The sequence below is a fragment of the Etheostoma spectabile genome, chromosome 5 (assembly GCF_008692095.1).
Source record: "Etheostoma spectabile isolate EspeVRDwgs_2016 chromosome 5, UIUC_Espe_1.0, whole genome shotgun sequence".
Taxonomy (NCBI): domain Eukaryota; kingdom Metazoa; phylum Chordata; class Actinopteri; order Perciformes; family Percidae; genus Etheostoma; species Etheostoma spectabile.
The window spans coordinates 29,191,178-29,214,231 of NC_045737.1; the positions used below are offsets into that span (position 1 = coordinate 29,191,178).

Genomic DNA, 23,054 nt, shown 5'->3' on the forward strand with positions numbered 1-23,054 from the left:
AACCTTCTCTCTACGGTGTCCCTTAGCTACTTCGCCTCTTAGCAAGACAGACAGTTAGCAAGGCGAGACGCTATTCACCCAAGCCACCGGTTAGCAATGACGTACAGTAACAACGGTTTTTTGTATTTTTACCGAACAACACATCTATCGCAGTTAACTGTAAAGCACTGGTAAATATTATAATTTTAATAGTGTCATGCCCACCTCCTCCTCTCTCCCCGGCTAACGTTACTGTGCTGTGTGTCTTCTTCTTCTTCTCACCGCGATGGTTTCAAAATGCAGAGTGAGAGGACCCGTTTCAGTCTAACTAAGTGCCTGAACAAAAGTACGCCTTAAACGAGGGGAAGACAGAACTTGGGACATTTTTATCAAATCTTTGTTGCGTCGACAACATATAATGAATGAGCATAGACTACAAAAACAGATGAATAGTGCAATTTTATGATAAATACAATCACATCTCCCAACACAAATGTTAAAACAGGAATGAATAAATTCCAACCTTTGAAAAATAAAAAGCAGATACAGCCAGGTATTGAGCATATGCATTGTGCGCTGGCGCCAAAGCAAATGTTATTACAGACTACCTAACGTTAAAGTGAAAGGTAGTTTGGAAGATTTTTTTTCAGAACACAGTATATCAATATATTTGTTAATTGCCTCAGTACGCATTCTCCTCAAAATATGTATTGTCCCTTTGGAAATTTATAATAATTACAATGAAGGATGCAAAAAAAAAAAGTGTGGCAATGAGCACCAGCACAGCAACTGCAGCACAGTTACACAAGTGACTGAACCATTCAATGACCCCTTTACACTGACACTTTAGTTCAGCTGTACCAGAATTACTATTGGCTTTGATTTATAGTATGCATTTGATATTTTTATCTTTGTTACACTATTAAACAATTATGACTTTACAAATCATACAAAAAAGGAAAAGAATTTATATATTAAGCTCTGGAAACAATTAACTTATCCCAATACCTATGAAACAGCCATAAAACAAGTAGAACATCTGATTCAGTGGTAGTCAATTTTAGTAAATACAATATGTACCAAATGTAACAGAAAATGAACACATCTGATTGCACCTGCTGTTAGAAGTAGTAAGATTTCTGCTTCATTGTAAAACTTTCCCTTCCCGTCAGTTACATTTTTGATCTAGTGTGCAATGTCAGTTGATGGGACCCACTTTTCCTTTTTTTTTTTTTTTTTTTTTAACACTAAACCCATCTTCAGTAAGGATTTGCACACACATACAATACAACGTATTACATCTTGCACACCCTCAGCAGAAATATGCTCATTCAAACATAGTACTTTACAGCATACTAAAGATTGCTTAAGGCTTTTTTGCATACCAATTACTGCAGTCCATGCTAGACAAAACACCTTCACATATAACTGAGATTCATGTTTTTAAGAGTAAGAACCCAAGGTGATATGGTTACAACAAATTTAAGAAACACTGCATTTTAACAAGAGGCAATACGAAAAAAACTGACCACAATTATGCATGACTTTTAACTTCATGAAAAGGAATGATGTTTCATCATCAACTGCTTAGAAACCATGTGGATGTGTAACCACGCCAGTTAAATCATAGATGAGCTACTGCTCATCTTGTACACAGGCACAAAGAAATGGAAGAACAGTTCATAGCCAGTCTGGTGTCACCAAAACCACTTTCTGAATTAATGTCAGCCATCATACTGCAGCATTCAAAGCCAGTGATTTCATTGTTACAAAGACAATGGTGACTAAATCACTTTTAGACAACAAAACAGGGGAAAAACGGATTAGTTAAACAGTCCATACTAGATCATGTTTGTATGATAACAAAACTAAGGATGGGGGATCCTCTTGAGAAGCTGTCAGATTTCTAATTCATTAACTCAAAATAAATAAATGTGACAATAGCATAACAAATATATAACAGCTGTCAAATAAAGAGAAAAGAATAAAGCTATGGTATATAAAGTATTACTCTGCGAAAGCACTTCTGTGCTGATGGGAGAATGCCAAATGTTGGCAGCAATTGTTAAGAAAAGAGAAAAGGGACTTCGGGGCTGAAAAGTGCCTTTGTGGATAAAACTCCACTCTCCCTCGAACGGCCTGAGAAAAGTTCTTCTGTTATGACTGCTGCTGTTCTGCTTCATTGTTATTTTCTACCACTATGTTGAGCGGCGCTGATGGTTTGGAGATGTTGTTTTCCAGCTCCAGTTGAGCCAGTCCCTCCTCTGCGTTTGTCCATGAGCTCATTGACTCATGTACGGTTACTGTGTGCTCCTCCATCTGTCTTTGGAGGCTGTCCATCTCCTCTCTGAGAGAGAGAGAAAAAAGAAAACATTACAAGTATTCTGGCATTTGGACAGCTCCTCAGCATTACACAACAGAAAACTTCACGTCTGTACGGGGATCATGTTAACAAAGTCCTTTGGTTAGAACAATAGGCTCACTTGAGCTGCCGTAGACAGTTGTGTAGGTTGTTGAGGGGCTCTTTGTTGACAGACGTTGATGGTTTCAGCAACTCATCCAACAGGGAGGCCGGCACTGGGCAGTCAGGTATCTTTACTGGTGTCACTGGGTTGGATGGGTTCCCCTCACTCTTCAGCTCCATGCGCTGCTGCTCCAACAACACCATTATTTCAGGGATGCATTTGCAGTAGTTATTTAGCTTAGGCATTTCTTTTACTGATTTAAACTGAAAACATTGGACTTTAAATCTTTTTGTTTTTTAAGCATTACTAATAGAAATGACTGGGTAAATGCCAGATGTTTAAAACATAGCCAGATCTCACTGCTGTCCTTGTATAATGCTAAAAACACTGACATGCTATTTTTCAATTACTTCAGTTATGTTTTCAAATTGTGTACGATAGTAGGAGATATTTATACAACTAAATGTTAATATTCAAAGTATCAAGATTAGTCTTTCAGTGCTCATTTCTATAGTTGTTGAATTAAAAAATGTGTTTGTAAAGTGTTTGGTCTCACTAACTCAACGATGAGTCACAATAGTCCTTTCGGAGCGTGGAGCGGATAGAGAGAGCAATGATTCAGTTCATACGCTCTCCTTTCTTGATGATCTTTCTTTACTTCTTTATGGATCATTGAGGAAGGGAATATAATCACAGTGGAAGCCATAAAAATAAAAAATAAATAAACATTCAAAGTATCTGAAAGCCTTCTTGCCAAGACAGAGTGACTTAACACTTGAGCCCGACCGGTCTACGAGTAGGTTTCCCCAAAATGTAAAAAGGGTGTTGTGGCTGAAAAGCCTATGAAAAAGCACTAGAACGTTCAGAGTGAGGAATGAGACGCCTTACCTTCCTTAGACGACTCTGTTTGAAGTCCTGTTTGAGCTGCTGGTTCTGCAGTAGGACAGTCTTCATGCTGTTCCTCAGCTCACACACTTTGGCCTGCAGCATGAACTTGTCCTTCCTGGTGCCGTTCAGCTCGTCCTGCACCGACTCCAGCTCCACCTTGATGTTCTGAGACAGAGAGGAATCTTTGGAAGTTATAAAAGGGAAGGTGGAGGTGACATACTGTACAGAAATAACCGCAGTGCTCAGTTTACCCTTTTGCCTCCCTCTAGACACTGTTCACTTTTAAAAAAGTAATTCTGTGCATTTGTAAATACAGTGACATTTTATTTTGATTAACGATTTTTTAAACATGCAATTTGCAACATGGACATATGTTGGTCCCTGCAATCCAACATAAGTTATCATCTACATCTAGTTAGGTAGTAAGCTTAGTCCATTCTTTTTTTTTTTACAATTAAGTGAATACTTGCCTGCAGAGCTCTCTGTAGGTTGTCCAGTTCCCTGTGTTGACACTGCTCCATCAGCTCCAGCTGCTGCTTCTGAGCCTCAATCTCCCTCTGCCTCTGCTCCACCTCCCACTTCAGGTCCTCAACCTGAGCCAGTTAATGTTAGACATCAGTGTCACAGAGATGGTCATGAACAACAAGCGATGGCTCAAACAGATATTAGAGAACTGGAAGCCTAAAACTCTTCATGAAATCCCAGGACAATGATAAAAGGAGTACACAGTCAAATGATGTGATATAATCAATTCAGGCTAAATAGTATGAATCATATCAATTTTAAATATAATCAAACATACTGCATGTGTCCGTCATACCAGAGATAGATGACCATGGGTTCTTATTGTCAAATATTTAAACTGCTCATATTATGCTTTTTCCCTTTCCTTTATTCTGTTTATTGTGTCTTTTTTGTGCATGTTATAGGGCCCAAAGTCCCCCCCCCCCCCCCAAAGGGACCTACCATCTCCAACAGAAAACAATGTTCATAAACTGCTCCAAACAGCTACACTGTAGTCCAGCCTTTACTTCAGAGACAAACATCTGTTACTTTGTAACACACGTTATAATGCTCACCTAGCTGCTAGCGTGGCACACCCTCCTACTCTGCTTCTGACTGGCTAGTAGTCCTTACCTAGGTACTGTCAGGGCCCTAATACTCTGCTTCTGACTGGCTAGTAGTCCTTACCTAGGTACTGTCAGGGCCCTATACTCTGCTGTCTGACTGGCTAGTAGTCCTTACCTAGGTACTGTCAGGGCCCTCATACTCTGCTTCTGACTGGCTAGTAGTCCTTACCTAGGTACTGTCAGGGCCACCTGCCACTCAGCTACCAATGCCCCTTTCTGCTTTGCTCAGTAGTCCTTACCTAGCTACTGTCAGTGCCGACCCCCAACAATGCTACGATTGGAGAGTCCTTACCTGCTACTGAACAGGCGCTCAACGTACAGTGAGAAGTCTACTGAGCTCAGAGAGCAATGGCAGTAAAAAAGATTTCGTGTTAGTAACAATTTAAAAAACCATGTAAACTTATTCTGATATAACCACTAAATACAATTATGAACCTGAAAATGAGCAGAATATGAGCACTTTAAACTACCACTATCATGATCAGCTAGATACCCCAGTCAGTCTCTGACCTCTTGGTTAGTGAGCGGCTGCTTGGCCAGTTCCTCGTCCAGTTGTTTCTGGAGGATCTGGAGCTGGGAGTGGGCCTCAGCCAGCTCCTCTTGGAACCTGGAAACCTCCTGAGCATGCAGCTCATCCTGAGCCCTGCAAAGTATAAATGGTTGCTAATGATTTACTGTGCAACTGCTGCAGATTTTGCAACACAATGTTCGATTTAAAAATAAGGCATATGCTTAAAGTTAACTTATTCTTAAATCAGGGGGCTTCAACATTTTATAGGCCAAGGACCCTTTAGCTGAAAGGGAGACAGTGCAGGGACCCCCTACTACATATAGTATAAAATTGAGTCGCAAATTAAACTGGGCCTACAATAATGTGTTGGGCGGCCTAAAGCCTTTACACACATTGTGCATACAATACTAAGGTATTCAAATTTATGCAATACAATATTCACATTCATACATCATGTTTTAAACATACGTATAGTACAGTGAATCCTTAAGCTAAAATGTATCTGCAGAAGGTTACCTTACCTACAGTAGCCGGTCAATTTTTGTAAATAATATAAACAAATAAAAAATAAATCACAATTGGGCCAATTTATCTTTGCCATATATAATATGTTGGACCCATGTTTATGTATATTTTCAGACATACAGTATATTACCTTTTTGGTTTTGTTTAAAAAAAATAAAACAGTAACTCAGTGGCTTCCCCTGCAGTGACTTCCCTAAGGGTCCAGAACCGCCTGTTGAAGATACCCCATCTTAAATCAAATACATGCACATACTGTAGTTTGTGGGATTCACTCTGCATAGCTTTGACCAGGTCCTCTTTGGCCTGCAGGTCCTTCTTGATCTCCGCCAGCTCCAGCATAGCCGCCCTGTAGTGCCGTTTGCTGTGGGCCGCTTCAGCCTTTGCTGCTGCCACCTAAAGGACACATCGTCAGGATCACACCAGTACAGCCCGAGACAAACCCCCGGAAAATCAAATGCTCCAGAAAAGCTACCTGACTGGCTATCCATGTTGCAATTCAGCTGATGAACTTGTAGAATTCTTATTGTGCCAAGCAAATGGTCTCAAAATAAATATTTAAATATATTCAAATTCAAGTGACAGACTCTTTGGAATTTAATTTTGAAAAGCAAAATGAAAACGATGAGTTGGCATTTCAACTTAAAAAGAAGAACATATTGCATTCAGATGTACGAGAGCTCCTACCTGTTCTTTCAGGTCATTGACTTTGGTTTTCTCTTTTTCCAAGGCAAGCTGTAGAGTCTGAACCACCTGCTTCATTTGCTGGTCCTCCTCCTCTTTACGCTTCAGAACAGCTTGAACCTGTAAAAAAGGATAAATGGGAAAACAAGGTTCTGTTACTTTTTTTTAATGCATGATTTCAAAACCAAATGTTTCTATTCTGGTATACAGGAGCACTTTACAACACAGGGGTAATCAACATTATGAGAAGGAAACTCTTTTTTTTTTTTTTTTACCTGTAAGTTGAGCTGGACAAGATCTGCCTCTCTTTTAGCTAAGGCAGACTCTAAAATGTTAGAATGCTCTCGTAGTGTGTTGTGGGACTGTGCCAATCCAGCCAATTTCCCTTTTTCATGTTCCAGCTCGAGTGCTAGCTTCTTGTTGGCATCTTCCAACTTTCGAATCCGCTTCTTGAAGCATCGGGACTCTTGAAGCTGTGAAATCAATTCATGTCATCAATACAAAATAACAGATGAACTGAATGATGATAGAAGTGTAAACATACTCCTTATACAGGGCTGCAATCAAATGCAGGAAACAATCATTTCCCTCTAGACGTAAAGAGCAGTTCTGTTCAAAAACCTCCACATACTGACACAAACTAATGATTGTTCACCTCATCCTCGAGCTCCATGACCTTCTCCTGGTAATCCTCCAGCTCGGTGGAGGTGAGGGTGATCACTTCCTGCAGCTCCCTCTCTAGCATCGTCTTGCTGTTGCAACAGCCTGCAGCTCAGCCTGCAAAGCCTTAATCTTCTCCTGCATGACAAATAAAAAGATATGTTTTAGTTAAGTCAACAGGTGCAATTATTAAGTATAATTCACAATGAAATGACAAATATCTGTATGTTAAAAAAAAAAGGTGAAAAAGGAATAGCTCATATGGGCCAATCTGGACTCTTGCTCCTTATGAGGTCAAAAGGGGCAAGGTTACCTCCGTTTTCTCTGTTTTGCCCACCCAGAGAGAATCCCCCCCCCCCCATGAGAGAGACGTCATGGCATTCAAACAAGAGTTGGTAGTTGGTCAAGGCCACACACCCAGCCTCCACCTTGTTTTTAACTACTTTGTATTTTGCACAATAAAAAATTCTGTAAAGATTTCATTCATTCTCAACGTTATTTTTTTGGCATTTTAGGCCTTTAAAGACAGGACAGCTGAAGAATGAAAGGGGAGAGAGAGAGGGAATGACATGCAGCAAAGGGCCGCAAGTCGGAGGTAAACCCGGGCCCACTGCATTGAGGAGTACACCTCTATATATGGGCGCCCACTCTACCAACTGAGCTATCTGGGCGCCCCTTCATATAACGTTATTGTATATATATATGCAATATTATATGTCTATACAATAACGCATGTACATGTTGTGGAGCCAAGCGAACCCTTTAGTAATCAAAGCTTGACATTGATTGAAATGTTTCTTTTTATATTCTGACAATACTGAACACTGACAGTAAAATAAGCCATTGTAAACCTATATAAAGACCCAGTCACGCAAAAGAAAGAAAATACCCTGAAACCGCCAGAATCTTGAAAAATATCGTGATATAAATTTTTGGTCATACTACCCAGCACTACTAACATTGATGCCTTTCCTTATACTAATAGCCAGAAACTTCACACCAAACTATATATTGTAGCAGTGAATTCTTCATGGAACGGCAAACGTCTGGCAGATTTATACAGCACCTGTAAGGCCTGGCTGTGTTCCCCATCCGACACCTGGGCCTTGAGTTTGACCAGCTCTGCCTCGGCCGTCTCCTTGTCAGCCAGAGCTTCTTGGAGCCTTCTACTCAGGATGCCCACAGCGTTTTCGTAGGCCTTGTGTTTGGCCTTCATCTCCTTCTGAGCACTGGTCAAATCTGTCCCCAGCCGCTTCACGCGCACCTTCTGCTCTGAGATGGCCCTATTAGATGGAGATAAGAAATTAAGGTAAACATGTCCATGAAATCAGGTTGCTCTGACAGCAGACCATGCATACATATCAACACAAGATGTAGTATCCATGACCAAATACCTCAATGACAATACTGCTACAATAATTGTAGGGTTGACAATTGGTGCTTCCACAAAATATACTGTATGTACTGTATTATTTTTTTTTAAGGTTATTTGTTGGGCCTTTATGCCTTTACATGATAGGCAAGCTGAAGATTCGAAAGGGAAGATAGAGGGGGAATAACATGCTGCAAAGGGCCAAAGGTCGGAATCAAACATGCGGCAACTGTGGCAAGGACTGAGTCCATGCACATGGGGCGCATTCTCAAGCAGGTGAGCTTCCCAGGCACCCCTTCACAAAATATTTTACCAATGGGACTTTAGATAAATCAATGATGTGGATGTACGACTAAGTGGGCAAAGATTAGAACTGCAGTCTGCTAAGTTCAGAAAATGATTTATCACTTTACTGTAATTCAGTCTGGAAAACCAGGAAAAGACAACACTTATGGCATATTACAATATCCAAAATCTAAGACGACATCTAGTTCCATAACGACAATATCCATATAATATTGATATATTGCCCAGCCCTGAGATAACGGTGTGCAGACTGTACAGACTTATTTGTCTATGTGGAGATCAGGAATTGTAAAAGAAATGCCCTTTATTTATATTTATAAATAGCCCTTGATAACAGAGATATGCACCATGGTCCAAGTCATTATTGTTGTAGTCATTCAAGCTCTCCAAATCTCTATGCAGCAGATGACTCACTTTTTGGCTTCTCCCTCCATTTGCTCCACCTGTTTCCTCAGGCCTTCGTTTTCTTCAGTCACTGCTGCTAGCTGGCTGTGATCAAACTGTAACGACTGGAGTGGGAGGAAAAACAGAATACTTCACGTTACATTAGGATTCACACTATACTTGGTGTTTACTTACACCTGCTTATACTACATCCTACATATTAGCTCTACTTTTATTGTTAAGGTACTTTGTAATTACATTGAATAAGAAATATTGACCAAATGAAAAGATGTATAATTACCTGGACCTGGGTTTCTAGCTGATCCCTTTCTGTCTGAATGGCTTGCAGATGAGCCTCCATGTTGTTCATCTGCTCCTGGACTCTGACCACCTCCTTCTGCAGCCGGGCCTGCTCCAGCTCGGCCTTCTGCTTCTCCCCCTGAATGCCCAGCAGCTCCTGCTTCAGGTCCTTTACCTCCACCAACAGACGCTTTTTGGTGGCCTTGAGCTCACTGATCAACTGGTCTTTGGAGCTGGCGTCCCGACGGTAGGCTTCCACCATCACCTGTAAAGTTAATAACTGTGTGTCTAATTAACCAATGGAGCGTTCTATCCTTTTAAGGAGTGCAAGTAGTCATGTTCCTATTTTTCTTCACTAAGCGAGCAGGTGAAATACTTTCCACAACACAATGTAGCTACAGTGCAGAAGAGAGGGCTGAAAACAGGATTTGAATCCCACACTGCATCAGCTATATATATAAATATCAATTGACAAAAAAAGTAAGACAGGAGTGAACTTGCAATGCAGAAAAGTAAGAAAAGAGCAACATTTGTGTTCTTTGTGCCTTAAAGAACCTGAACTTGAGCACTTTTCTACAAACTAAAAATGAACAAAGCATCTAAATACCCCATATTTCCTCTTTCCCACTACCCTGTACATCTCTAACAAGTAGTTTATCAGTCATGCTACAGTACCTCACACATCCCTGACATTCCATTCATGAAGTTACTTCAGATGCAGTGAGGGGACATAGTGTCTTGATAACGCAGATTTTTCTTCTTTACAACGAGAGATACACTAAATAAGCTTTTTCTGAAAACAGCCACTGGTACATTTTGATTGACCAAGATGAATGTGCATGCATGAGTCTGAAGGGTCTACAAAACTTGAGTCCAATACAATACAACTCACATTTCTGTCATTCTGTCAATTAACACCACCCTCTTTATTACAGCCTTTGGATACGAAATGAGCAGCAACCATCATTGCTCAATCTACCGAGGCGTGCCAACAGCACTCTTCTGAGATGACAGCCATCTGGCTCTACAATACATCCTCCCACGACAGCTCCAGCTGGCAGATTTTATAAATAATGTAAAAAATAATTATAAATGTAAGCCATGTCTACAGTCTACACTGGCTACCACACGCTACTCAGTAAAAGACAGTGGTATACAATGTCACATATACTGTAAAAGCAAAGGAGATGACTTACCTTCTGTTGATGGAACTGCTCCTTCAGTTTCTGAGCTTGTTTCTTCAGGGAACTGTTTTCTTGTTGAAGAGTTTCTATCTGTAACAAAAACAAATGGCTTTCATTATTCACTACACCGTGGTGGTGGAGAGGTAAAGAATGGATGCAAAGTGCTACTTGAAATTCTTGAATTTCACTTCTTAAACTGAATGGAAAACACACACTCTCATCAAAAGGGTGACAAAAGGAGGGAGTCTTAGAAATGCAAGACCAGGGCTAACCAAGTCACTTGCAGCTCAGCAATTCCAACAATGCTTTATGCCAAACGAATTGCTGCACCTTATGACTGAGAAGGTTTTTAACCATAACATATGTAACTCAAGGTGTCCCTACAAATGTAGATGGAAGTATGATGAAGGAGTGTCAATACTTGGTGTTAAGTCACTGGTAATGGTTCAATCCCGGTTATATTTCAATGCCATATATCTTTTGTTGGTTTTCATTTTTCCACCTCCCACCTGTATCATACCTGATTAGCTTTGACCTGGACATCCTGTCTGAGCTGATCCAAGATATCTGAAGCCACCAGGACATCCTCTCCGAGCCGCTCAGCGTTGTCATCGAGTTGGCTCTTGTCGGCGCGGGCTGCCTGCAGCGCCACCTCCAGGACAATCTTCTCGTTCTGGAGGTACTGGATGTTGTCGTCCTTGCCGCTGCTCTCTGTCTGCAGCTCGGCAAGCTGGGCCTCCAGCTCCAGGTAGCGGGCTTCCAGCTGGTTGATGGACTGCTCTTTGGTGTGCAGGTTCTCCTGAGTGGTGGTTAGCTGGCGCATCAGCTCCAGATGCTCCTTCTGGAGTGACTGCAGCTGCACGTCCTTCTGGGAAAGGGTCAACTTGGCCTAAGAGGGATAGTGTGTGAAAGGCGGTTTAGAGTAGAGTACAATACAAATTTGGCTGCCTATACAAGGTGGAAAACCTATGATTTGAGGACCTGCTCAAGTTCCCTTTCCAGGGCGCTGGCTGTGTTGGCTAGTTTAATTAAGCGTTCTCGCTCATCCTCAAACTCCTCCAGTTTGTGCTGCAGATCATCTCCACCATGTTCTTTGCATCCTGGATTGCTTATAAGCAGCTTCCTGGGTCAGCATGTCGGCCTAAGTCACAGACAGTAAAAGGTTTTACACAATATGCCAGATTGATTGAAACACACGAAAACAATAATACCTCATTTTAATGCTAGTAATTTAAAAAAGCCTGCTTTTATCTAAGGTCCTTAACTAAATAAAACCTTCACAGGTATTGGTTGTTTCCTATACAGACTTTACAAACCTGATGATGACATATTCAGAAAGAGACGTTGGAGGAGAGTGTACCTCAATGCTCTGCAGCTGAACAGCAATACGCTCTTTATCTTTGATAGAGCGGTGTTGGGTTTCGGTGAGTTGGTGCGACAGAGTCACATTCTCCAGCTTCAGATGTTCCAGGACACCAATCTGAGTCATCTGTCCAGCCTGGGCGAGATAAAAAAAACAAAGTGTTATGTCAGCTCTTGTCTGACAAATGTCAAGCCCTTTCTTTTTGTTGGATGTTTTATTCATTCATTTGCAAATCGTATCCAAAAATAAAACAGTTAATCGTTAGTTACTGAAGCATATTCACCTCTCAAAGGCATGAGCTCCTTACTGTGAACAAATTCTAGTCAAAACACAACAGAGGTCTCAGCCCAGTTAAGTTTAAAAGGGACAATACAAGTTAGACCTATACCTTAGAGTGAACTGTCCCTAATTATATTACAAATGTCAATCCCCTGATAGAAAAACAACAGCATTAGCATCAACCTTACCTGCATGTTGGCCATTTCATTTTGCAGTCGTACTCTTGCCTCCTGCGCCACTGCTAGCTGCTGCTGGTACCACTGCCTGAGCTGCTGAAGAGAGTCAATCTCGGCCTGGGATGTCTTCATTCGGCTCTGCAGGGTGCTGCGCTCCAGCTGGACCTGTTGAAGCTGGCTCTGTAGACCACCCATCTGCTGACGCAACTCCTGGACTGCAAACATGACAGACAAAAACATCTTATTTTAACATGAGTGTGAATGTGCCAAGTCGGGGTGTTTGCCAATATCGTATCGGGTGTTCAAAAAATATGAACACAAATCAAGAAAAGATGACAAATTATCTACAATATTCAAGACCATACAACAGCATATTAACAAAATAGATACACTATAAAACAAAACAAACATATAGTGCGTATAAATGATTCCCACAAGCCTATCATACACGTCTCTAATAGCACATAGCTTCTTTGGAGCCCTCCAGAAACCTCCAGTACCTTCCCCATTTCCTAGTGTAGACATCCAATCTAGAAAAATGTTTGTATGACTTTTTTTTTTTTTTCTCCAGATGCCAATCTCACAAGACCACTCTTGAATTGGCCGCACACCTTCATTCCATATTGGGTGTTCATTAACTCCAAGCACAATTAGAGATGTGGACTATTTATTGTTACGCTCAGCTCTCTGGGTCTCTGGCACTCACCTGTATTGTCTCTTGAGGTTACAGTGCTTTGCATCTCCTCCACCTTTCCCATAAGCCTGTTGTATTGGTCTTCGGCCACCTTCAGGTCATTGCTCAGAGAAGTAAGACTGGCATTCTTGCTCTCCAGACTGCCCTGGAGATCCACCATGGCCTTCTCCAGCTGGCTGCAGTTTTGCCGCAGTGTGGTGACCTCCGTAGTGAGGGTGCTTTGCTTCACCTGACTGAGCTGAGCCTCCTCCTTCTTAGCCTGCAGCTGGGCATTCACTGTAGCAAGCTGGGCCTGAAGCTCAGTCTTCTCCTTGAGAGCCTGGAGGAAAGGACAGCATGCTCAGCACTTACACCCCAATTATTCTTGGTTTCCATTATAGTGTCATCTGGGCGGGTAAATTGAAAAAAACATTACGCTAAATTGAATCTTTTTGAATGCTGTGATAAATGACATGGCATTATATAGCCACCCCTTTCAGTATAATACAATCAAATTATCATGGGAATTCTTTACAACTTATTTTATATGAAACTGTGAAAGACATGTTGATTAGACTATGCTATTTTCGAGGGTGTAGTTTGTAATGGTACTGTATTAGATGATGTTCATGGTTTTATGTTATTTGGTCCTCTCCTGTGCAAAATATTCATGGATGGGAGATTTGTGCAAAAGGAACGGAAAATATGAGTGCGAAATCAAGATGTTATATTACCTGATTGGCTTCAGATGACAAAGATTCCAGCTGACCCTCCAGTCTCATTTTCTCTTTCAACACCTGCAGCATATCATCATGGCCCATCACTGAACTCTCCAAAGAAACACTGCAACAAACGTACTCTGATGATTAGTCATTTAGTTAATTGACAGAAAATTGTAACAATTTACATAATCAACTAATTATTTCAAGTAATCTACAGCAACAAACACAAATGCCAAACAAGTGTGAGTTCCAGCAATCAATGTGAGGAACTGCAGTTCTCACCAAGCACTCAATGCAATATTGGCTAAAATTTGGCCGTAAACACAAAGTTAATATCTAGAATTGTCGATTGTAGACATTATTTTACAGAGGTGGAGAGAGTACAAAAAAATCTACTACTAATCTACTAAAAGTACTATTACTTTAATGAACTTTTACTTCAGTACAAGTAAAATCACCAGAATAAAAACCTACCCAAGTAAAAGTAAAAAGTAGCTTATTCAAAATATACTCAGAGTAAAAGTTTTTAAATTTATACTTGTATACCTTATTTTACAATCTGATGAGGGGACAAAGCCAAATTTATTTTGTTGACAATACTATGCCAAAGCAATGCTGCAAAACTAACATTAAAGTTTTATTTTTTTACTCTTTTAATTAGTAACAGATGTGATTTAATACTTAGCAAAGTACAATACTTCAAACAAAAACACTTACAGTAAAAGTACAGACTTTAAAAAGTAAAAGTACACCAAAAACAATACTCAATTACAGTAACATGAGTAATTTGTTACTTTCCACCTGTTGTTATTTCTTTCCTTCTCTATTTGATGCTGTCAAGTACCTGCTGGAGAAGCTGTCCCTGCGGCTGCGAGGCTCTGCGGGGCCTTCTCTCTCCCGCTCCAGCTCCAGCAGGTGCTGCTCTTCACTGGCTGCCTGCAGCACCTCCTGCAGGGAGGGGAACTGACCCATGGCCTCGGGGGCAATCTCCCTCCCCTCCACCGTGTAGGGCCCCAGCTGCCTTTCCACTGCTGCCGAGAGCATCCCGACTGTGCCCCTGGTAGACACACTGCTGTAGGACGAGCTGTCGCTATCGTTGCCGTCATTCCCCGGCCTTGTTCCCGATTCACTGCCGTCAATTTCTGAGACATTGTCCCCGACTTGGAGCAAAGCACCGGGCTGTACCTCTGTCTCACGTCGGCTACCCTCCGACGTCACACTGAACTCAGACAAAGTGGACACTGAGCTCATGGTGGACTGGAGGGTGCTCATGGTGTTGTCTGCTGTTCTTACTCCACCTCCTGCTCCACCTCCTCCACTATGATCATTCCCAGGAGACTTGTAGTCAGCCAATGAATGGATCTTGCTTGGCCGGGGTGATCTAGACTTTCTCTCCTTGGAAGGGGGAATTCCCAAGCTACCCAGTTTGGGACCCCGGGGGACACTGGTCCTCAGGAAGGAATACTCCGTTGTCATGGCAACAGTGTTGGCCCTGGGTAGACCCTCAGGATGCAGCATGAGCTCCGGGTCCAGGGTGCTGAATGGCCTGTTCTTGGGGGTGGTGCGGTGAGACTAGAAACAGAAAGCGATGAACCATGGTACTGCCAATATGATACACACCGAGAACAAGGTTGCTCAGCTTAAAAAAAAAAAACAGTATCAAATATTTAATTGGGAATAGCAATGACAGAAACTATGAAGAACAAAAACACAAATATAGGGCAATCCCCAATGCTGACCATTTCCTCAAAGTGAAAAGCTGTGGCCTCAATACCTGATAAACTGTTTATCTTCTGGGTTACATTTTACAAGAAAACAGCATGTTTACACTTTTTACAGGAGGTGTAACTATGTATTAGGGCTATTCATTATTGGATTGGATTATTTATTTATTTTTCCTTTCTGTTATAGTGTCTTGCTGGAAAATGTAACTTGTGTGTAAAGTACAGTAATGTATATTTGGTTTCTGGGTACCTTGCGATATTTGTTGTGTACTTAGACCAATTCTTGTTTGATACCTTTGTATTTTTGTAAGGGAGAAGAGTGAGGGGATAATATTTCTTTGTGAATTGTCTTGTAAAATAAAACACAATAAACACATTGTTAAAAAAAAAACTTCAGCTGAAAATAGGTCCATAAGCATGGACAAACTGAACGCCACATATTCGGCATCAATAAAATAGATAGTTGTCTAATGGTAGAAATGTCATGTTAATGATGCAGAAGCTGCTGAAACTGGTTTGAAAACATGAGGACCTTTGAGGGAAAAATAGAAAAAGAGTTTGTTTTGTCCATAACCTGACAGTTAGTCCATTCACTCACCCTCTCCTTATGTCTCTGCACTCTGTACTGTTTGAGTTGCTCCTCCAGACGCCGGCGAGCCTCCAGGCGAATCTTCTCCTCATTCTCCATCTCCAACGAGGGCTTCTGGTTTGCTAAAGAGAAAGTATGTTAGACCTGCAGCACTACACTAGAGCTCTTTATTTACACAAGACCTGGTTTTATAGGACTGTAAAAGTGGAATCCTAGCAATGAGCTGTAAGTTGCATTATTGATTCAATGCTTGTACTATATTGTTGTTTGATGGTGAGGAATGAAGCTGCCTGGAATCCTGTCCTCACACAGCAATCGTAAACAAATTATTCAAATTGAAGTTTCCTATCTCACATACTGGAGAGGAAACATGTTTTAGGTACAAGCCACGGTGACTCGTAATCCACAAACTGCACCGCCACATTCTCCATTAACAACAACATTGTTACCATTCACCTGACAACTACTGCGGATTTTTAGAGCAGGCAACAATCTGGGGGTTGCAGTACGTGCTAACATCTAATGGGTACCCTTTGCTGCATCAGCCCATTTCCTTGGTTAGAGTACATGCATATGAAAAACTTTAACTCAGTCATGACTGCAACAGCTATGCTGCTAGTGTTGCCAATATTGCGATGACTTAAATGTAGACATTGGATCAGTCATGTTCATGTGCAACCAAGAGAGATGCTATAGGAAATTTCAAGTGCCACCAACAAGGTAACATGCTAGAGGGATTAGTTCCAAAATGCAGTCATTAGTCCATTCAGTGTTCCGAGAAGCACCCACACCAAATTCTAATCAAGCAATCAAATGTCTATGCGAGTTGAGGAAAGGGGGTAGACTCAAACAACTAAAAGAAAGTACTACTGAACCCTTGTGCTTACATAATACACAGACAAAGCAAAGGGAGTTAAAACAGATGTGTACATGAGCCAAAAAAAGCAAAACATCCCACAGCAAAATGGGGTTAAAATACAGGCGGGTATACAGGGGGCATTCACTCCACACAAGTTTATGCTTACACAATTGAGTCTCCTGCATAGGCATACTGAGTCTGAGGGACTGCAATGAATCACCCTTGTGAACCGTGATCTCAGCACTAGCCCCCTGAGACTTCTCTAGCATCATGGGTGGTAAAGCAGCCAAACCTGGGGAGGGCTCTTGGGTCTGGGAGTTGACAGGGGAGCTGGTGCTCTGGGAAGGGGGTGTCGGAGACATGGACCCATTTATATGGGTCGTCCTTGCAGCACTCAAGTCCTCTGCCAGTCCGTTTCCATTTGGCATTGCATCTAAACTGACAGCACCTGAAAGAGAAGGAGGAAGAGAAGCCCATCATTGCTAGCAACAGGTCTTGACAAAACCGCAGTAGTTTAACCAGCTGTGGGGTTTTTTGCTGCTTCTTTTGAAACTAAATTTGTCTTCTGGCAAACAGCCACATGCCGAGAATAAAAAAACAACACACTTTCCACGTTCTGTGTGTGTGTGTGTGTGTGTGTGTGTGTGTATGTGTGTGTATGTGTGTGTGCGTGCGTGCGTGGTCATGGCAGTTTCCTGCTATGACAACCAGCCACGTTCACCTCACACGTTAGGCCGTACTAATCTGCAATGGAAAAAGGAGGACGGGGCACCGAGGCCCAACGAGTCCAGCAGGTCCCATTAATGGAAAAACACCATTAGCAAGCTGGCTGGGCAACTCCGTCAAACTACAATAACTTAAGAGATAAAGGTGGCTGGAAACATTCATGCAGCATGTGGCTACAGATGCATCCCTTTAGCTGCACCTACTCCTGTATCAAGGAGCACAAATCTTTCAAGACAAACACATGTAAAGGCCCCAAATCCTATTTTCTCTAACAGCTTCAAACTATTGGCCATGAGGTTGAACAAGAACACCTTATTTTCCGTAAAAGACTTTCTGCTTGCTGTCTGTGTTCTTCTCGTTGAAAACGAGAGGGCTTAACTGGAAAGAAGTGGTGTCTCATATGTCTGTGCACCAATCAGAATTTAGCAACAGCTTAATCAAAATCTGATGACAGCTGTGGGATTGTTTGCTTATGTTGCCAGGCCACAGTGAAACAACTCTGATCAAATCACACCCACAGTCCGAAGCAAACTAGTCAAGATTTATGAAAAAGTTTGAGAAAATAACCTGTTGGAATATCGGTCTCTGTTGCATTGATTTTTATTAATTAAAATAAACATTAAACACTGTAGACTATAAGCCCCTTGAAGATTATAAATTAGAATTCAGTTCAGCTATCTAACACATCACTTCAAAGAGCAGAAGAAGGCCCAAGGCCTTGTAGTAGCCACCAAAACGTGTCATGCATGGCAAGTGTTACCAGTAATATGCCTAGAGGGGGAAGAACGTTGCAGATCAACAGATCAGAGTTGGAAACAAGCTAAGCACAGCACAAGGACAGTCATTCCAGTAGAAATGTATTACAAATATGTATAACAAATGTTTTTAAATCATGTCTTAAAACCCACCTCTTCTCTATGGCCTTTGACGCCTAGTAAGATGTTGACTTAATTTACTTCATTTAATTATTTAGTTTAATTGCATTTATCACGCAGGTATTATTTTTACTCATGTTATAATGTTGTATTTTTGTATTTTCTGTACGGCACTTAGGTCAATTTGGGTTGTTTTAAAGTTCTTAACAAATAAAGTTTGACTGGATTGGATTGGATTACAAATATGTCCAAGACAAAACAATTTCTATGCCTTTGATATCTGTGTGATTAGACTCATTGACAAATAACAACAGGCTTGATGTTTTGTGACATTAGTTCACTGATGTTGGGCTATATATATACACACACACACCAGTCAGAAAACTCAATTTTGGCATATAAAATCATTGCATATTCAGATGGACATTACAGATTATATACACTGAACCTAATTGTTTCCCATCAAGACAGCATCAGTACTCACCATTATGAAAATCCCCTTTGAGGTCTTGTGTGTTGTCCAGTCCTTGTTCTTTCAATTGTTTTTCACCATCCACTTTGGATTTTGTAACATGGTCTCCTTGATAAGCATTAGCCTCCACGTGAGCTGTTTCGGATTGGTTAGTATCCATTTCCATAAAGAAACTGAACAGTCCCTATACTGCTGGTGCCCCTTCGGAAACAACTTCTCACAAAACCATCTTGTTAAGAGCCAGGCCGGCTGGGAGCATCCCAGTGTCCAGGAACACGTCTGAACAGCACTAAAGAGAGAACATTTCTAATGTGAAGCCCATGTTTGGAGAATGACAAACTATAAAGATGAATATACATCACAGAAGATGCTGTAGTTCCTTAGAAGTGATCTGCTTTAACTATAGTGACATTATGTAACAACACAGCCTGCTTTAACTTAAACATAAGCTAGAGTCAAGGGCTGACAAGCTGCTTGGTAACGTTAAGTAGATTGTGTAACGTTAAATATAGATTAACTAGCAACTAACATTACATTATTTTCCTATGACATAGAAACAGATGCGACAAACTCCGTTAAAAAATATGACAGGCCAAAACATTTGAATATCAACAGCTAAGGCAACAACAGATCTAGCTAATTAAATATTTGTAGAAGTCGGTAGAAGCTGCTGATTAATCAGACATAAGCCATATCAACCAGTAAACAGGCATTTCAATTCAAGCCTTTAACATGTGTCTCAAGCAGTCTGGCGAATTTTGCACAAGCAATTCAGACACATATTAGCCATGTTTGCAACCTGTGTACATTTGTCGACAGGCCCAGTTCGCATTTATGGATTTTAAGATAAGTCTGGCGATAGGTTATCTCTTTAGTACCAGCGCAATTTATGCAGCTGTGGACTTAAAGTGCGGTGCAAGAGTTTTTATTCAAAACTCCTGCAAGTTTAAAGTTACATATTTATCGTATGCTTTAAATATTTATGATAATCTTTGAGTCCGAGGTGGTGTTGCTAAATTAGCTAGCTAGCATGCTACGTATCTGAGTTGTTACCCTGTGACGTTCCAGCTCGCCTCTGTTCAGTTTCACAGGCTCTTCTTGCAGGAGTCACCAGTTCAGAAGGAATAACAACGTGACAGGGATTAATAACCGTACATGTAGAGGCCTTTATACTCTACTGGGTTTAGTAAAACTCTAACGTTACCGGCAAATGACCAAGAGAATAACGTTAGGCTTAAAGCTAGCGAGACAGCTAGCTAGCTATATGTGTTTACCACGGAAGCTGTCAAGCTAGCTACATTTGCTAACTCGCTAACGTTAGCTATAATCGCAAGCGCCAGTGCTGAGGAGGGATTTCTCAAAGATATTACATAAATCAAGGAATTACCTTCCCTCGGGTCAGTATGCTACAAAACCCCGTGTGTAAATTATAAAATGACAATTTCGGTAAATGTAACAAAAGACAATAAAAGCTCACCCTTTTGCGAGCTTCGCCTTTTACTACGTGGCTGTTTGGTTTCCGTCCCTTATCTGTCCGACGGGAAACAGAGGACGCGAACACATCACATCACATCTGGAAGAACAAATAAAGCTGGTCAGAAAACGGCGTGTCTGCACACAAGGTTTGGATTTTAAATAGAAAAAAAATTATAAGACGTATATCGCAAATGCATATCGCAATGCTGCATTTATTACACGAACTATAACATGGAACGGACACTAGCACTGGTAACGTTAAATCTGTCGGAAGCATTGACCACATCCGACATCACAATGGTCAAAAAAGAGGCGCCCTACTTTCTTTAACTGTCTATGACTTTTCTGCAGTGGCAACCTGCAGCTAACCTACAGTTTACCTGCAGCTAACCTGCAATAATGTCACTGCTCAATGTAATGAGATTGTAGTCTACTGGATTTCAGAGAGGATTTGAGTTAAAGGAGAATTCCAGTCAATTCCAACATGTAGCTCTGTTTTTTTTTTTTTAAATGTGTATTGCAGTAGCGAGACAAATGAAACCAATCGTTGGTGTCTACACCGAGTTATCCTCCTGCTAGAGTTAGCACCCAACAGGCTTCAACAGGGCAGGTTATAAACATGTTTTTAGCCTCTAAACATGTTCAAAATGTCATTACCAGTGCCTACCCATGTGAACACAGTGAATCTGACTGCTGGAGATGTGACAGAAAGGCATAAAGGTTGTGTTAATCGAGTAGTGTGGACTTCACCGGAAAACAGGAAATAAACAGAGGTATGGATTAACATAATAATTCTTAACTTTTCTGCCTTTCTGTCACATCTCCAGCAGTCAGATTCACTGTGTTCACTTGGAAGGAATAACTGCACATGGGTAGACACTGGTAATAGCATTTTGAGCATGTTTATGGGCTAAAAACACATTTAAAACTTGCCCTGTTGAAGCCTGCTGGGTGCTAACTCTAGCAGGGGAATAACTCAGTGTAGACAACACCGATGGGTTTCATTTGTCTTGCTACTGACAACACTACACATTTAATAAAAAAAACAGAGCTACATGTTGAAATTGACCAGAATTCTCCTTTAAGATAAATACCATGTCACTGTCGGCCATAAGCTAATTTGTTGAATTAAATTATATAGGCTAATATGCTATCATTATTACTCCACTCTGTGTTTGTGTGTGTGTTCTCAACTGTTGGCTGTTTGTGCAAAATTTAACCTTTATAATTATGTGTAAAAAGACACCCTAAACTGAACTCAAAATGTGTATCCATGGTTTAGGCTACACAACTAAAGGCCTACATTAAGGACATGAGGACTGGCTGTAATAGATCATTAATACCAGCCACATACCCTACTCTTAGGGTTGCCACCTGCACGTATATAGCCTAAAACAGGATCCTTGTATGCCCAAAAACTATGCACCATCCAATGCAGATGCATGTTCTCTCAACAGTGCTCCCATAAGACACTAGCCTACGGACAAGAAACAGCAATCCATGTGTAATGTGTATAGTGTTACGTTTTATCAGTCTCCAGTCAAATGACATATAGGTAAACTACTAAGACTCTTGATGCATTTTTTTCAAATGAAAGTGCAAGGCAAGGGTAGCCTAAGTCAAACATTTTAATGCATTTCTTATTTATAATTAAAGCCAAAGTGTCGGATTTCAAACTGTCGTACTTTGGTGCCATCTAGTGGTAGTATCAAGAATGACACTGTCACTGTTTTGTGTTTCTGCCACCCATGACGCAATAAGCCATCAGATATCTGATGTAAAAGACTCTATAAACCTTCTCTGGAAAGAGTCTGTGTTTCCAGTAGCCTTCCATTGGAAATAGTTTATCTTCCCCTGCGTTTTTATGCATTTACTAAATTAAGTAGGTTATTTAACATTTTGCTTTTGCCCACATAGGCTTGCCAAAAGGTCCAGTCACATTTGGAGTTGTGCATGAGATAATAGCTTGGATGCTTATCTGACATTGTGTGTGTGGCTGGTTGAAGGAGTTGCCCTTTTAAGTAAAATCAAACTGTGTGCTTATACCACTCTTAGTCACCTTATTTAATGTCACCGACCAAGGTATGTGGGCAAATCAGATCTTGCAATTGAGTAAGAGATGGGTCTCTCTTAAAGACATAAATCTATAAAATGTAATAGCAGATCAGAACTGCTACTGCAGAACCTACTATATGATATTTTTATATTCAGCCCCTAAAGGACAGTATTGGGTACAAAATTGAACTACCACTAGACTTTGGTTCACTACACCATATTGGCAAGTCTCTGGCTTGGTCAGTTTATGCCTATCTGTGCTGCTACTTTTCTTAGTGCATCTACTAAATTAATTGTTTATTTTTATTATGGAACAACTCACTCAAATGAAGTATCCCAGACTCTAAAGTTGATTTAACATCTTGGAATCAACCAACAAGCATAAACAAGTAGGTTTACATTTCACACAGCAATCAGATAGGGGATGTGTCATTAGAAAGCACACACACACTCCTGACCTGCACTCTCCTTGAGTTGAAAAGTTGAAAAAGATAGGCATATTTTATGTCATGGTCTAAGGCTCCGAACAATAAAAAAAATAGATTTCGTTATTATGCAAAGCCTATAAATTATTGAGCAATGATAGACCTATATTTAACTCGTTTGAGAGCTTTGACCGGGCTAAAATAGAATTCTGAAAGAAACACAAAATAGTTGTTAATTCCTATGCATTAATTTAG

The 23,054-nt window shown here is 40.8% G+C and overlaps 1 protein-coding gene and 1 non-coding gene across 2 annotated transcripts; one reads left to right on the forward strand and one right to left on the reverse strand.

Moving 5' to 3' along the window:
• Positions 1–420: 420 nt before the first annotated feature.
• On the reverse strand, positions 421–20,490 carry golga3 (golgin A3). The gene is given in 26 exon segments (XM_032515108.1): positions 421–2,326; positions 2,463–2,629; positions 3,333–3,497; positions 3,803–3,925; positions 4,973–5,105; positions 5,752–5,891; positions 6,183–6,299; positions 6,455–6,652; positions 6,835–6,938; positions 6,941–6,977; positions 7,906–8,122; positions 8,932–9,026; positions 9,203–9,466; positions 10,398–10,475; positions 10,906–11,274; positions 11,367–11,469; positions 11,471–11,526; positions 11,746–11,883; positions 12,216–12,418; positions 12,910–13,216; positions 13,611–13,719; positions 14,443–15,170; positions 15,921–16,033; positions 16,937–17,218; positions 18,856–19,132; positions 20,321–20,490. Coding segments are annotated over 25 exon segments (4,590 nt in total). The 5' UTR covers positions 19,010–19,132; positions 20,321–20,490; the 3' UTR covers positions 421–2,136.
• Positions 2,928–3,144, forward strand: LOC116690414 (small nucleolar RNA U3). The gene has a single exon (XR_004332254.1). It is a non-coding gene; the product is annotated as a small nucleolar RNA U3 (small nucleolar RNA).
• Positions 20,491–23,054: the final 2,564 nt, after the last annotated feature.